At 39.8% G+C, this 18,014-nt stretch overlaps 1 protein-coding gene across 6 annotated transcripts in view; it reads left to right on the top strand.

Moving 5' to 3' along the window:
• The window catches only part of STAC3 (SH3 and cysteine rich domain 3), a 105,061-nt gene extending 88,102 nt beyond the window's left edge, over positions 1-16,959 (top strand). For all 6 annotated transcript variants that reach the window (XM_056560384.1, XM_056560386.1, XM_056560387.1 and 3 more), the window contains 7 exons: positions 8,760-8,857; positions 9,815-9,878; positions 10,291-10,340; positions 11,636-11,739; positions 13,029-13,080; positions 14,258-14,395; positions 15,593-16,959. In XM_056560384.1, coding sequence (XP_056416359.1) covers positions 8,760-8,857; positions 9,815-9,878; positions 10,291-10,340; positions 11,636-11,739; positions 13,029-13,080; positions 14,258-14,395; positions 15,593-15,691 — 605 coding nt within the window. In that variant the 3' untranslated portion in view covers positions 15,692-16,959. The remainder of the gene's footprint in view (positions 1-8,759; positions 8,858-9,814; positions 9,879-10,290; positions 10,341-11,635; positions 11,740-13,028; positions 13,081-14,257; positions 14,396-15,592) is intronic.
• The last annotated feature ends 1,055 nt before the right edge of the window (positions 16,960-18,014 follow it).

Genomic DNA, 18,014 nt, shown 5'->3' with positions numbered 1-18,014 from the left:
TGAGCCCTCTATTGCACCCACAGAGCAATTTATGTTCACATATGCAGTATTTCCTTACTCGAGAGAAATTGGGTTACACATTTTGGGGGGCCTTTTCTCCTTTTACCCCTTGTCAAAAACTGGGTCTACAAGAACATGTTAGTGTAAAAAATTTAGATTTTGAATTTTCTCCTTCACTTTGCTGCTATTCCTGTGAAACACCTAAAGGGTTAACAAACTTTTTGAATGTCATTTTGAATACTCTGAGGGGTGCAGTTTTTATAATGGGGTCATTTATGGGGTATTTCTAATATGAAGGCCACTCAAATCCACTTCAAAACTGAACTGGTCCCTGAAAAATTCTAATTTTGAAAATGTTGTGAATAATTGGAAAATTGCTGCTGAAGCCCTCTGATGTCTTCCAAAAGTAAAAATATGTAAACTTTATGATGCAAACATAAAGTAGACATTTTGGGTATGCGAATCAATATATAATTTATTTGGTATGACAATTTTCCTTACAAGCAGAGAACTTCAAATTTAGAAAAATGCAACATTTTCAAATTTTTCATGAAACTTTTGGGATTTTTCACCAAGAAATAATGCAAGTATAGAGGAAAGTTGAAATAAAGTTTGTGAACGGCTTCACTCTTCCCCTCACCTGTGCCCGGACGGGTCAGCAGCACACCTGGCCCAGTCTTGCAATCACGAACAAAAGAAGATGTCCAGCGCTTGTAGGTGAAAAATATTTGGCAGCTTTTATTGGATCATAAGAACACACGTATTTAGAGACAGAGAACGCCAACGCGTTTTGGATCAGAGATCCTTAGTCATGGCAGCACATATGACAAAACTCCAACCTTATATAGTATATAGGAAGTCACATGACATTCTTAAAAAACTAGTATATTAAAAACTTGGAGACTGGATTAAAGACAGAAGCAGCAGCAGTAAAACAAGAGGGGGAAAAGATGGAAAAACAATTCCAGAGCTGGTATGATAGCAGTGCAATACCATAATCAGTATACATATCCTAGGTATATAGGGCATAAAACATGGTAAGCATAAATATCAGTAGGTGCAAATAAGATCATGTCTAAGATTCAATCCTTTTGGCTCTCTTGTTTCCAATGCAAATATCCAAAAGGACTCCCTATTGAATAATTTGCGTTTAATGTCACCACCTCTAATATTATTGCATACCCTTTCAACTGCATTGACACACAGTGCAGACACATCTCCGCCATGGTGTGTTCTAAAATGTCTGGAAAGCGCCGACACATTAACCTGTTGATTGCCTGCGTCGGAGATATGTCTGCGAATCCGTGTTTTTAATAAATTAGATGTGCAGCCTACATATTGGGTACGGCACTCTAAACAGGAAGCCAAGTATACAACAGAACAGGTTTTACAATTAATATAAGTTTTGTTGCAATACTTCTTACCCGTACTATACGAGACAAAATGATTAGATTTGTCTATATAGTTGCATGTGATGCAATGATTATGGCCACATTTCCACATGCCTGAATGATTTAACCATGTTTTGCCTTGTGTGTCCGATTCATTTTTCAAAAATAAACTAGGGGACAACATTGATTCCAAAGAGGGACCCCGCCTGGACACCACCTTCAGCTTTGTCTTGTCAATATCTGCCAATAATAATACAAGAAAAAGACAGACCAAGAAGTAGGGGAGAAGAATAGGTGTGTGATAACAATAATCAATAATGTACCACTGTAACACCCTCCCTAAACATATTAAACCCGTGAATGTGACTCAGAACTAAACATAACAAAAAGAAAGCAAAACAGCTCCAAAGAGAGTCACTTTGATGAAAGAGTAAAAACAAATTTTATTGGTATGCACTAAAATTAGATACACACAAAGAGGAAGACAATGCATCACAAAACACGGCACCACCGGATATCCTGCAGGGGAGATGGTGGTATGGGGGTATTGCACATAAATCCGTAATCAGACAGTACATATAAATATAAATATAAGCACCATTGTAAGTAAAAGTAACATGTATACAAACAGTATAAAAAGTGCAACACTGAAAGTCAATAAGGTGCTATATATTACGATGTATAGGCAATCTGTACAGCAGAATTAAAGTATGTAATAGGACAAGTCATGCTATGCAAAATACCCACAACAGATATAGCAGTCACTAGGAAGCTGCAGGGACCGGGGTGCTGCCACTCCAACGCGCGTTTCGTCACGCTGACCTTCGTCCGGGAGTGGCGGCAACCTCAGTTAAAAGACCTTATATAATATTAAGTACCCAATGGCAGGTCAATACATAATCAAAAATATGTAAAACACATGTACGGGACTCACTGTGTAGCTGTTAGTTGCGCACGCCGAGCTGCTGACGCCATCTCCGGCGTCCGGAGAGGCCGCGTCACATGACCCGGCCATGTAAACAAAGGTCACATGCCTGAAATCACAAAGGCGCGAACCCCCGGACGCCTGCGAGAGGCCGAAGCCAGACGCACTCCACAGCAACACATTGAGTACACAGTGACATCTAGTGGTCGGCGGACAAATTATCATACAAAATAATAATACTGGCTAACATGGAATGTATCCTCAAAAAAGGGGGGGGGGGGACGGACATGGACTCAAATAGTAATGGGAAATGATGATGGATATAATGAGTAAATATAATGAATTGACACGCAGTGCAGACACATCTCCGCCATGGTGTGTTCTAAAATGTCTGGAAAGCGCCGACACATTAACCTGTTGATTGCCTGCGTCGGAGATATGTCTGCGAATCCGTGTTTTTAATGAATTAGATGTGCAGCCTACATATTGGGTATGGCACTCTAAACAGGAAGCCAAGTATACAACAGAACAGGTATTACAATTGATATAAGTTTTGTTGTAATACATCTTACACGTACTATACGAGACAAAATGATTAGATTTGTCTATATAGTTGCATGTGATGCAATGATTATGGCCACATTTCCACGTGCCTGGATGATTTAACCATGTTTTGCCTTGTGTGTCCGATTCATTTTTCAAAAATAAACTAGGGGACAACATTGATCCCAAAGAGGGACCCCGCCTGGACACCACCTTCAGCTTTGTCTTGTCAATATCTGCCAATGCAGAATCATTTTCTAAAATGGGAAGATATTTGTACAGAATGTTACTGTTAATATTAGAGGTGGTGACATTAAACGCAGATTATTCAATAGGGAGTCCTTTTGGATATTTGTATTGGAAACAAGAGAGCCAAAAGGATTGAATCTTAGACATGATCTTATTTGCACCTACTGATATTTATGCTTACCATGTTTTATGCCCTATATACCTAGGATATGTATACTGATTATGGTATTGCACTGCTATCATACCAGCTCTGGAATTGTTTTTCCATCTTTTCCCCCTCTCGTTTTTACTGCTGCTGCTTCTGTCTTTAATCCAGTCTCCAGGTTTTTAATATATCATTTTTTTAAGAATGTCATGTGACTTCCTATATACTATATAAGGTTGGAGTTTTGTCATATGTGCTGCCATGACTAAGGATCTCTGATCCGAAATGCGTCAGCGTTCTCTGTCTCTGTATATGTGTGTTCTTATGATCCAATAAAAGCTGCCAAATGTTTTTCACCTACAAGCGCTGGACATCTTCCTTTGTTCGGTATAGAGGAAAGTTTACCACTATGTTAAAGGGGTACTCCGGCACTTAGACATCTTATCCCCTATCCAAAGGATAGGGTTTAAGATGCCTGATTGCGAGGGTCCCGCCGCTGGGGACCCCCCCGTGATCTTGCACGCCGCATCCCGTTTATAATCAGTCCCCGGAGTGTGTTCGCTCCGGGTCTGATTACTGTGGATCACGGGCCGGAGCGTTGTGACATCAAGGCTCTGCCCCGTGTGACGTCACACTCCGCCCCCTCAATGCAAGCCTATGGGAGGGGGCGTAACAGCTGTCACGCCCCCTTGCATTGAGGGGCGGAGCGTGACATCACACGGGGGCGGAGGCGTGACTTCACACGCCGCCATCCCAGTGGTCGCCAGTAATCAGATCCGGAGCAAATACGCTCCGGGGACTGATTACAAATGGGGTGCTGCGTGCAAGATCACGGGGGTCCCCAACAGCAGGACCCCCACGATCAAGCATCTTATCCCCTATCCTTTGGATAGGGGATAAGATGTCTAAGCACCGGAGTACCCCTTTAAAGTAGAATATGTCACAAAAAACTATCTTGGAATCAAATTCATAAGTAAAAGCATCCCAGAGTTATTAATGCTTAAAGTGACAGTGGTCAGATGTGCAAAAATGCTCTGGTCCTTAAGGTGAAAATTGGCTAGGTCCTTAAGGGGTTAAGGTGCTGCTTCCAGTTACAGACATTCCTCGGCATCAGACCACAAGTACGTTTTGAGGACATGCATTAGCTAAAACTTTACTTTTCTTACTCGCCCTAAAAAGGGCAGCCCCACACAGGAACCTTTCCCTATTTTCACCTACAAACACTGCCATTTCCCAGAGTTTTTAGGTGGAAATAGGGAGAGGTTCCTGTGTGGGGCTGCCCTTTTTAGCCCCCACCTACTACAATGGACATACGTTGTTCCCTTCCACCTTTTCGAGGAAATTGTTACTCATCTTAAAAAGGGTGGCCCCACACAGGAACCTCATCCTATTTCCACCTAAAAACCCCTGGAAATGGCAGCGTTTGCAGGTAGAAATAGGGAGAGGTTCCCGTGTGGGGCCACCCTTTTTAGGGCGATGAACACTTGCCAAGAAGGGAATTAATAATGCGAGAGTAGGGCCCTACAGGGGAAGTTTTTACCTCCACCGGTTACAATGAACCATACGTTGTTCCCTTCCACCTTTTAGAGGTCTTTGCATCACATCAATACTTTGTGGTGTAGGTGGCACATGGTGTTTTTTGCCCACCTTTCCATTTGTTTGATTTAAAAAAAATATTGGGTAGATATATTTTATCCTAAGAATATTATTAAAAGATAAGTTTTACATAATGCATATCCTCAATACTTACGTGCACACTACCACTTTTACAAAAGAGACCATTTCTTCTTCCTACCCACCTCAGCTACTATTTTGATCCTGCCACCCACCTGATGCCACACATCTGATGCCAAGTTCTCCTTTTTTCACCCACCTTCATCACCGGGTACTGATATTGCCACCCACCGCCCCACTATATCACCGGGCCACTTTCAGGACTCCTGATACTGCTGATGCCACCTCCAGGCTGTCTCATACTGCCGCCATATGTTCTCTTCATGCTGATGCCAGCTCCAGGCTGTCTCATTCTGCCACCATATGTTCTCTTCATGTTGCTGCCATCTCCAGGTTGTCTCATTCTGCAACTGTATGGTCTCATCATGCTTCTGCCACCTCCAGGTTGTGTCGTTTAGCCACTATATGGTCTCCAAATGCTGCCACCAACTACAGGCTGCCAACTCGTCATTCTTCTGCCACCTCCAGGCTGTGTCACTGTTCCGCCATGTGGTCTCCTCCTGCTGGCACATTAAATAACACTTTTTAGGTTCATCTATTTGAAATCTTTAATTTAAATGTTAAAAAATTTCTTTAGTCTTTTCAATTGTGAGACACTTTGGTCTCGTCAGGATGTTGCCACCTCCATGCTGTGTCATTCAGCCACTATATGGTCTCCTCATACTGATGCCACCTCCAGGCACTGTCATTGTGCCGCTCTGCGATGCTACTAATCTGCATATCATACGAAATAACAGTATTATTTCACTAACCCAGCACACACCCTATGCATGTTACAGCAAGGCAAAGTGTTCTACACCCCTATTGGGGATCTCTGTAGGCCAGAAATAGCCATTTTTAATACAGATTCACTGCAAATAAATTCGGACTGAACCAAATTTTTTCGGAAAATTCAGCAAATTGGCCGAATCAAATTTTTTCAAAAATTCGCTCATATCTAATCCCGACCTCATACCCCGACCTGATATCCCGACCTCATATCCCGTCTTCATATACCATCCTCATATCCTGTCCCCATATCTAATCCTCATTTCTAATGCTCATCTCCCATCCTCAGGTGGGGCTGAGTTGTGGTAAACATATTGTATGCTAAAAATAAAAGACATGTGGCTTAAAGGGTGGGCATGTCTTTGCAAGATGGGGCATGGAATGCGGGGAGGGTGTGGCTTGCCAGTGACATTCACCAGGAGATGCAGAGCGGATCTTGTGGAGTAAGGCACCAGAATTCCTATATACTTGCAGGAGACTTGAAACAAAAACCCCACCCTTCACATATGGGGGTAGGTTAGGGGTTAATTTAACTGTTATATATTTTTATTTGACATGTTAGTAACATGTGACCAAGTATTGACATACTACATGTGCCCTAACATACTACATGGACAGGGCTGTCATACTTATTAATACATTAATGCTGATCTAGATGTATAGAAGTTTTGCTTTACTATAAAAAGATTCACATTCTAAGCCAATGATGTTCAGTTGTCTAAATTCCACAGATGCACATAAAATAAATCCTATTAGTTTGCCTTTAAAAGAGGTTATCCATAATTTGAAGGACTAGAACGGGGCTTTGTTGAAGATGTCTTCTAATAGTTCACATGAGTGTTAGGAGAAGTGTTATTTGCAGAAAGTTATTTCTTCACTTTCATTAAATTGTTTTATTCATTAGAACATTCTGTTTGCTGTTTGAGTGAGAGACGTCCTGTGGCTTGTTGTAAGTCAATTGAGATATTGTGTTGTAGACTGCCAGGAGCAGCTTTATGCTTGTAAGGAATTTAATTGGTTTATTTTATAGCAGAGGTTGAGTATGCCACATTTGTATAAGAAACCCAGATATTTTTCTCAAAGATTAATGCTTAATATAAAAAAATAACCATTGCAATCCACAATACAATCACCACAAGAGACACAATGCCAATGTTAGATGCATGTGCTCCGACTAGACCCCAGACCAGGCCTTTAACTGTAATGCAGACCCAAGCCCAAACCCTTACATTTTTGTAGACCCGGACCCCATGCCATACTTTTAAATTAAAGGAGTACTCAAGTATCTGAATGCACCGAGCAATGCTGACCACCACACAAAGTGGTCAACGGCATCACTATGGGAGAGCCCGAGATACACGAGTACAGCACTTTGGCTCTCCAATAGACATGCATGGCGGGTGTGTGCCCACCAGCGGTCAGGCCCCCCGCAATCTGACACTTTTCTCATATTTTATGGATAGGGGATACATTTTCCAAAACTCAATAACCCTTTTAATGCAAACCAAAGACCAGACTGGAGAGCCGGTGAACCCTCCGGCATCCTGCCACTGCAGTATGTTTAGCCTACTCAGTACCAATCCTGATGATATGGCTTGCGCATCTACAGTATCATGAACCTTCAATGTTCTGGTATATGTGTTATTGCACATCAAGGACACTACTATTGTTTGTAATACATTGTTTCTCACGTACCTAGTTATATCATTTTGCTAACTTATGTGCTTTGGGGAAGTTATGTGGACTGAATTCAGTGCTCCCTGAATAGGAGCACCTTTAAGTTTTATTCAGCACCCTATTAAGAGTACCATGATATTCATGTTACTTAGGCCTCAGACCAATATATAGGTCTAAATAAGTGTACAGCAGTAAAAATTCTTCTACCTCTATTGTGAATACACATTTTTCTTGTAGTGTTGGTGGATTTTAATGTTTACCAAGTTATGTTTGAACGGCACCCCCAAGTTTTCTTTATTTAGACCCAAGACCAGACCAATAAATTAATGCAGACCCAAAACCAGACCCCAGAATTATTATGGACCCAAGACCATTCAATTAATGCAGACCCAAGACCAGACCCCTAAATTATTGTAAACCCAAGAGCAGACCATTAAATTAATTCAGACCCAATACCAGATGACTAAATTATTGTACACCCTAGACCAGACATTAAATGAATGCAGAACTTAGACCAGACCCCTAAATTATTGTATACCCCAGACTAGACCATTAAATTAATGTACACCCAAAACCAGAACCCTACATTTTGTAGACTCTGGACCAGACCATTAAATTAAATTAAAGGAGACCCCCCGCGATCTTCGGGCCGGCACTGCAGCGTTAAGGTCATGGAAGCTTGGGGCTTCCGTCATTGTGACATCACGCCAAGCCCCCTCCATTCATGTCTAGTACACAGCCGTCACGTCTCCTCCCATAGACATGAATGGAGGGGGCGTAGTGACTGTGATTGCCAGTCATCCAGAAAGGAGCGGCGTTCGCAATGTGCACCGGATGACTTGGGTGCAGCAGCGAAGATCACAGGGGTCCCCAGCAGCCAGATTCCCTGCGAGCAGACATGTTATCCCAAATTCTTTGGATAAGGGATAACATGTCTAGCGGTGGAGTACCCCTTTAAAGGGGTGCTACATTGGAAACTTTTTTTTTTAATCATCTGGTGCTAGAAAGTTAAACAGATTTGTAAATTACAATTTAAAAATCTTAATCCTTCCAGTACTTATTAGTTCTTTTCTTTTTGAATTTACTTTCTGTCTTACCACAGTGCTCTCTGCTTTAGGAACTGTCCAGAGCAGGAGCAAATCCCCATAGCAATGGTAGGGCATATTCATATACTCACCTTCCTTGTTTTCCCAGGTACCACTTCACTAGCTGAACTTTACAAATTATTTCTCTTGATAATCACATACACAGATTGTAGGTGGGGGGCACCTGAGTAGTCATGTCCATGACATTATACAGCATGCTTATATTACTTTCTCTATCACAGCTGCTGCCAATCGCACAGATCCTGTGTTTGATACTTTGAGAACTGGGGTCATTATGGCAAATAAAGAACGAAAAAAGGGTCAAGATGACAAGAAAAATGTGAGTAATATGAATAAAACAACAATAAACATATGGTGCAGCATACAGTAAGTACTCGCTAATGTTATATGAGATGATTGTATATACATATACGCACACACACACGGATTAGCCACAACCAGCAATCTATTGATGTATATGCTTAGAAGGTCAGTTTGAGCAGTAATGAAGAAAAAACGACACTCACCCGGTCAATCCAAACATCCAAAATTTAACTTGGTACATATTAAAACATACCCATGAGCAGAGCAGAGAGTCTGTGATCAGCGCTAGGCTGACTGACAGGCAGACAAGTGACCATTTTGCAGTTTGCCTGCTTTCTCTGAGCCTCTCTCTGAGCCTTTTCTTTGACCGGCTCAGAGAAGGCAGGACAAGAGCGAAACGGTCGTCACCTCTCTGCCAGTCAGTCAGCCCAGCGCTGACCACTGACTCTCTGCTCCACTCCTGGGCATGTTTAACAATTTCCATTATTGTTTGAATATTTTAATTGCCTGATTTAGTGCCGCATTTTCTTCTTCTACTATGGACTGTTGTGCTATCCTTCATATAAGATAGAGACAAGGACTATTCATAGTATTCAGAAAATTGGGCAGATTAGATGGGCCGAATGGTTCTTATCTGCCAACACATTGTATGTTTATATGTTTCTAATACATTTTTCCCCCATACGGATCAATTACAGCTGTGTCATCACTATGTGGAGAATTAATGTGTTTTATCTGCATTTTTTTTTTCACGAACTCTCCTGGGAAATGAAGTTCAAACTTTTCCAAGGTCTTTTTCAACTTTCATTCCTCTGGAAACAAGTACAACGCTTGACTTAAAAATGAGCCCGGCACTGATATGATAATTATCCTGTTATATGCTATGAAGCGTTGGGATTAAAGCAAAATATTCTGATTAAAACTGCCCTTGTTTAATCTTGCGTGTATATATGACTGTGATGTTTCCCCCCAGCCTGCTGCAATGATTGATGAGGAACCAGAGCCCCCAAAACAAGAGGAAGGAAAGCAGGAAGGGGGTGAGTGCCTTCCCTTGTGATCTTTGATGGTGAACTTATCTCAGGCTTAAGAGTATGTGGAATTTCCATATCCTATAAGTGTCCAATTGTGTCCATAATATTTTTGGAATAAGTGTTATTACCTACTGCTCAACTTTGAGCCTGCAGAGAGTTATATGTCACAAGAACAGGTTAGGCAGTAATGGTTGCTCTCAGTAATATCCTCTCTGACGTGAAGGTCAGACTTGTGATTCCACAGAAGGTCAGTTCAGCCTTTTATCCTCTCCGGGGAGATAATGAGCGCCAATTATAAATGAGTAATCATAATTGCAAATCCCTTCTTTTAATTGTATCTGAAAAGAGCTTTGAGGTCTCAGAATGAAATGCACGACACAAGTGTCATTCCCACCACTGTTGTCTTGTTTAATTCTAGATTCTCCTGATGGCGACAAGAAAGGAGATAAAAATGCACAGGATGCAAAGGTAATAGCAGTTTTTTAAAATGTGTCACCTTCCTCTAAGAGAGGAATAGGCAAAGTCTGCTGAATGTAACACCAAGTGGAAAAGAGAATTTGGATATAGCTTAGAACAACACGAGAAGGAAACTGCTCACAGAAATGTTAAATATAAAACAATAGAAGCAGTAAAGGGCAACGAGAAACAGACAGGCTCATCAATAAATACGTCAGCTGATCACTAGAAAGAAAACATCAGTCAATTGGATTTTGTGTAAAATCAAACAGATACTGTTAAACTGATACTGACATCCAGATGCCTTCATCCAGACATGACTCACTTGTGACTTTAAAGGATTATCCACCATAAGGTGATTTTAGTACCTACCTGGCAGACAGTAATGGACATACTTAGGGAGGATCTGCGCTTGTCTTGAGGCTAAATGGCTGTGTTGTGAGATTACCATAATTCTGTGGCTAGCTTTTTGTGAACTGGTATTTCCTGTTTGAGTTTTCGTCTTTTGCCTACAAATCCCATAATTCCATTTCCTTCCTCCAACACATCAGCCATCCCACTCATTGAAACATAAATGAGCTACATCCATTCAAAAGACCTGTGGTTTTCAATCAGGGGGCCTACAGCTGTTGCATTAGTTGCAGATTAATCCCTCCACCCATTGAAGCAGACAGGCTCCCTGTCATCAGCTGACTAGTGAGTTAGGTCTTGGCCGCATTGCAATCTGGGAAAGATCTGAGACAACAGTCATTTGTATGCTGTTAAAAATAAATATTGGGGTGAAAATCAAATAAGAATTGTGAGAAAACCGTCACACACAGGTACAGACACTATACTATGAACAGTAGCCACATGATGATGTTGATGCAATAATAAATATTATAGGCATTGTCCGCTTTTAACAAAGTTTTTTGTAAACTATACTAATCACGAAAATGAGGCACTTACTAATACACAACATATGTCACTTAGGGGACTTCAATCAAGATATCAGAACACTATGAACAATAAAAATGTATCAGAACCCCCCTCTCCCACCAAAGTCCTTTAATCACACAATTGACTTTTTTTTTATCGTATTGAGTGAGATAACCTGCTACACTATTAGGCTCTACTGTACAGTTGTAAATGCTCTAATAAATAGAGTAAAAACTATAATATTTCATTTTATCTGTAAAAAAATATTAGGAAAATGGTTAAAAACGTGTGCTTCCTAAAATATTATTTCTAAAGTATGTCCTGGTGAAATTCAGCTGATAGTTCTTGATTCTAATTTGCCCCATATGCTATATTTTTGTCTTTATCAGAATAAGAAGGCACAACCTGGTGTACGGGGGGGATTCATGCAGTCTCACTATTTTGTTGCACTTTACCGTTTCAAAGCACTGGAGAAGGACGACCTAGATTTCCAGTAAGTATTCGCTTCTGTGGATCTGCTCAGCAAGGATTTGTCACTGTTGTTGTCACTGTTAATGTTCTTACATAGCGCTGTTTTTACAGCCTGACCATTGCCAGATATGAGGACCTAGTAGATCGGGACTTGTTTGCTGAGCCTATTACATAGCTCTGTGTAGGGCCAAAATAAAGATCTTTGGGTTATTCTTGTGGCCCTTTACTTCTGTCATTCAACAGTCACATATACCCTATTACGCAGAGCGATGTGTGGTTGATGAACAACAACTTTTAAACTTGTCAAAGGCATGTGATTGGCTGATGAATGAGTATTTGCCCATAATCACCCTGTGTAATAAGGTCCTTACAGTAGTTAATAGGGTTAATATGGTAAACAAAAATATCCATCATGTTCAACCAAGGTGGATGGAAGTGTAAATGAGGAGGAAATTAGAACTTTAGAACTTTTGTTTTTCCTATTGATCCAGAGTAAGATAAAAGAAAAACAGAACCACTATTGCCCATTCACACGACTAGAACAATTCTATGTGAACATTCTGCTTCCAACAACTAACCTCAGATTGTGCTCCCTTGTTCTTGTGTTTAGTTTCCCTTGTGAACCCTATTTAACCCTTGATAAGTGAAAAAAGGTGCGCACCTAGTGAAGTCCTGTGGGTGGAGAGGTTCAGGCGTGCAATTAATTGCACCTTACCATGTTGTGTTGTACTAAGAGTACAACACCTTGAAGTGCATGTAGACTTGCTGATGTAGCGGTGTAGGAGAGGTGGCAGCCTCGGCATCCTTGCCCGTAACCTCTGGGTACGGTTGAAGCAGGATAAAACAAACATAGAAAGTAGAACTATCCGAATGGCGCCTTCCCTTGCAGGAATAAAAAATTGCAGATCGGTTTAAAAGGCAATTTTTATTTGGAACATGCACCCTGTTTTTATTTTATATCGCATTATCTTTATCTTTATTTTATTCTGTTCCAAATAAAAATTGCCTTTTCAACCGATCTGCAATTTTTTATTCCTGCAAGGGAAGGCGCCATTCGGATAGTTCTATTTTCTATGTTTGTTTTATCCTTATTTAACCCTTGAGCCTTTTATCAAATTTTTTATCTTTGATCACACCCCCCTCTTTCCCTTCTCTCCTCCAGACTTTACAGATTTTCCAGTTGTTCTTTAATAATTTATATGTAACAAACGGATTAACTTAAGTGAAACTAATATTATGCAGTGGAACAAATGCATTAGCATTAATGTCAGCTCACAATCGAAAAACGTGATACCCTGTATTTTATTGCAGAGCTGGAGACAGGATTGCAGTCATTGATGACTCCAATGAAGAGTGGTGGAGGGTAAGTATAACTTAATCCATTTGTTAAAAAAATAAAAAGATTAATTGTACACTTCAGCTCCACATAATGAAATTTCTGTGCGGAATTCCTCAGAAGAATTCCACTCTGACATTCCGCAGCAGCAGAGTCTCATTGTTTTTAATGGGATTCTGCTGCTCTGTTCACATTGCAGAATTTCCAAACCAGATATTTCTGGCATGGAATTTCAGATTCCGGCATCGGCGAAAAGTCTGCATAGAAATGCACTGCTGTCCATGAGATGGCGCATTTCCGAGCGGTCCTGGTGCCGGCATGCTCTGCAGGTGCTCCGTGGTCGGTGGAATGTCTGTATGGAAATTTTTCATTTTTCAACCGTGTGAACAATGTGATCAGATATGCATACAGTGATCCCGCCAGTTACAATATTAATTGGTTCCAGGATGTTGAATCCATTATATGTTGAGATCATAACTCTATGGAAACCTGGTAATTTGTTCTGAAACCACCAAAATGTCATCCAATATTTGGAGAAAGTGAGGATTAAAAAATGAGGAAGAAAAATAAGCAGATAACTAATATAGATAAAGAAATAAATTCCTTATATGTTAAAGTAAGAAAGAGCAGCTGGAAGCTGTAAGTCACGGTCTATGTAGAGGACAGGAGCTTCTTCAGGATCATGGGTTTATACCTTCATCACCACTTTGAAAAAAAAAGTGGGCGGGATTTATATTAAAAAGGGGCAGTGCCCCCACTTCCCAGGACTTAAACAGGGCTTCTCCTGTCTTCAATTTTGAGTAATAAAGCAAACAAAGCCTTCACACTTCAGTCTAACTATACAGATTTCTTCCCTCTCAAAATACATGTGATTCTTGAAATCTGACATCCACAGGTAACTACATTATATACTTGTACTCTTCATTTTTTAATTATGGCCTAATTGGCAGGACCATGAGTAAGGGAGTTGTTATTGTCAAAAACACATTGGCATCTAACTAGTCTGCTGTGGTACCATGTTTTAAAGTCTTTTGCTCATAACTGATCCTGCACCTTTGCCTTATCAATGACATTCTAATAAGTCAATTTGCTGTAATAACTCATATGGTGTAATAGTACTTCATAATGTGTTGTTAATGTGCCAACCTTAAAAATGTTTTCATGTACTATAGATGAATTACAACAGAAGTTGCTTATATTTTAGGGTAAAGTAGGTGAGAAAACTGGCTACTTTCCAGCTAACTTCATCATTCGTGTGCGAGCTGGTGAAAGAGTATACAAAGTAACCCGATCTTTTGTGGGAAATAGAGAAATTGGACAGATCACCCTAAAAAAAGACCAGGTAAGAATGTAATGCAGTCTTTTCTATGTATGAGGTCTGTGTGATATATCCAAATATCAAGCCATTGGTAATACAATGAGAAGGGTTTGCGCAACATCAGTGTAACCTGAAAGCCAAGTAGAGTGAACTGGTATGTGCAAGTGTAAAGAATAATGACTTTACTATATATGGGGGCGCTAGATGCCATTGAATGAGCATGTGTACTGTGCAGCTGTTGCATTTACAAAGAGTGGCCTCAACAAGGGAATAACCAGAGATAAATTATGGGTCCATGGCTTGTTTTCCCAGAAGGAATGGAAAAATCGCAACAGGATAGACCAGTCTATGTTTTTTGATGAGAAGTGTGTTGTGCCTCACAAATACAGTCCTCCCGGCCAAACAACAAATAAGAAGTAATACCTTAATGTTTGGTTGAGAGATACAGTATGAAGAAAATGTCTGCAACTATAGGCAAATGATGATTGGCTGCTTCGTCAGTGGAGCAATGGAAGAGACGCTGGCAAAATGATGTGAGGTCCCAAGGTGTGAGGACCAAGGCGTCATTGTCCTATGTAAACTCTGCATGCAAGCAAGGGGTTTGTGGGAAGTGATCAAATTTATGGGAGAGAAAACATTACCGGGATGTACTCCACTCTCCACGTTTTCAGTCTCTGGAAGCCGCCTGCTATCATAACCCTACCGGATCCTTGCCATATCCCATTCATTTCAATGAGCCGAACTGAGTCAGCTAGGGACTCTGTTTGCCTTATTTTCTAACCATATCTCAGTTTGGAACCAGTCTAAAATCTGTGGTCTGCTCTGGATATGGTTGGAAAATTTGCAGTCCGCAGTCATTAGCTGACACTGTCTGGCTCATGAAAATAAAGGTGCTATGGCACGCATCCGACAGAGATACTGCTAAAGTCAAATTTGAATTTCTCCCACCAGATCTGGCTGCTGGAGAGTGGAAACATGATGTGAATGCACCCTCACATGTGCAACACATTTGATTTTACCAACTTTGCCTCATGGGAAATCCCCTTTTAATGGTAGTGAGCTGCATTATCAGACACAGCCCATTGACAATAGGGGCACTGCTTCTGAAAAATAAAAATCAAATCCTTTTTTTTAAATCCTGGATGACACCTAAATTATTTAGATATGTTATCCAGTTTATCCATGTTTTATTGCTGATCATCTTCTGTGTCCTTGATCTAGATTGTGGTACAGAAAGGTGAAGAAGTAAATGGTTATATCAAAGTCTTGACTGGACGCAAGGTGGGACTCTTCCCAGTAGACTTCCTGCAAGAAATATGAAGAAAAGAGAACAACTTGCTGACAACTTGACAAAAGTGGAACATGACATAATGATTGACATAATGATCACATCCATCTCTGAGCTATGTGAGAGAATATTACTGGGAAATAGAGCTCATTGCCTTTACTATCTGGATGTGAGAGTTCTTGACAACTTGTTCTTTTAGCTCTGCCTGAACTAGGGCTGGTATCACCTAGATATCAACTAATCCAAACTTATACAGTTCACTGGATTTTGGGGTGTAAAGGCGTACATGTGTTATCGGTCAAACACTATAAAAACTATGCAAATTGATCGGTAAACTTGTTACTGGTCCAACATGCCCAATATTAAAAAGATTCTTGTCAGAAAAATGACAGAAAAAAGTGTTATTATAGGGACTCTAGTGTCCTTGGCCTCTTTAAAAATATACATACAAGAATCAGTGTTATCTGAAATGTTATTGTCCTGTCAAATCCCAGAATTACCGTATAAGTAACATATAAAAAGGATATTTTACAAACAATAAAACGTACAGAACACAACTCCTCTTTGTGGTACTATACACACAAAAACATATGGAATAATGGAATATTTAATGAATAGTTTGCATTATGTTAAAGCCTTAGGATTTCTTCTGTTATTAATTGAAATATTTCTACCTTTGTTAAATGTTTCTGCTTGCCTTATATTTGTAGATTGAATTCATTATAAAACTAACGGGACACCAAAGATATTACTTGACAGAGTTTTGTATAGTCTTTTTGTCATATTGGAAAAAGCCATTGTCCTAGTACCCTCCTGCAGGGGTGGACTGACCATTACAGCAGTGCCCAATGGTCCATGGCTTGAGGGGGGCCAAGAGCTCTTCGGTCAGTTCTAGTTATAAAGTTTAACAACCTAAAAAAATAAAAAATAAAAACATTTTATCAACCTAAGTCAAGTCCAGCATAGCTATAGTGGTTGATGTGGAAACAAAAATCTTTAATGCCCAGAGCCCCTGATGAACTTCTACCTTCATTGAGTAGAATTTCTAATTAATGTGTTTACCACCAGTTTGATCTGCAGATCGGTATAAATGTCCATAAAAAACAGAGTGGACAAAGCTTTTGTCTGTTGGGTACTTGTGCTATACCTTACATAATTTGGCTCTAAATCAGTAATGATACATTTTACAGGAAAATCAAATTTTTAGAAATGTTAAGAAATATAATATGAATAATAATAACTACAATAAGCCCCAACATGTTCAAAATGTGAAGTAAAAAAAATAAATAAATAAAAAAAACTGACAGAAACAACAAATAAAAAAATAAAATAAATATGAAATATGAAAAAACAACATATAAATGTTACACAAATCTAAATACCTGGGTGGGGGGGGGGATTTATGAAGATTTTGCTATAGTTTGTCGTAGAATAGACAAAACTTTTGACCATTATACGCTAGCCACGCCACATTGAACTAAGTGCATGTGGCTATGACTTAAAAGAGGCATAATTGCACATTTGAATTTACTTTAATATACACTAGAGAGCTAGTGTATATTGTAGCGGAAATCTAGATTTCAAAGCCTTTGCGTCTCTTCATGAATTGGCGAATCCTACAACCGCCGGGTTTTTACTAATTCCCTTCCTAGTCGTGAAAGCATTTACATTATTGTTTGACCCCCTGAATGTGCTAACCTGCAATTTAAATTCCCAAATACAGTTCTACAGTTGAGACTTGTATATTTTCTGTTATTTATTTAAACAGTTATTATTGAATTGTATAAATGTTCCCCTTTCTAATGTAGTTTGGTTGTCACCATTACATTACTGCTACGAAATGTTTACACCAGGGACAGGAGACACTTGTATTATACAGAACTCAAGCAGTTTCCTGTATGTCAGGTTGTCCGAGTACAATGAAAAACCAACTAATTGTACTATATCTGACAAAAACTGCCCATCACTAGTTTACATGACAGTCACATCTGCTTTTGTAACCATGAGGACTTTGTTTTACCCCTTCCCACAGTACTATTGGTCTTTTGCATATTTTGATACCAAAAAGTATAATCAGCAAAAAACTAATATATACTTCACAATGCAACCACATACTTGATACAACTACCTATCTTTCTCTCCTTGCAACTCCTTGATTTATCCTGCAGGTAAAGTTCTATCTGCCATACAATATCCTGTTGTTCCTGCATCAGTTTGTTGTAGATCATTTCAGTCCAAAAGTAGAAATATCAAACACCAAGAAATCAGACAGATTAAAAAATTCAGTTCATTCGTTCATTCTGTCCTACCAAGCTTATGGGGCTCCACATTTTGGCTCATTACAGCATCATTTTT

This window comes from Hyla sarda, chromosome 2 (genome assembly GCF_029499605.1).
Source record: "Hyla sarda isolate aHylSar1 chromosome 2, aHylSar1.hap1, whole genome shotgun sequence".
NCBI classification, from domain to species: domain Eukaryota; kingdom Metazoa; phylum Chordata; class Amphibia; order Anura; family Hylidae; genus Hyla; species Hyla sarda.
This window is presented reverse-complemented; position numbering and strand designations above follow the sequence as displayed.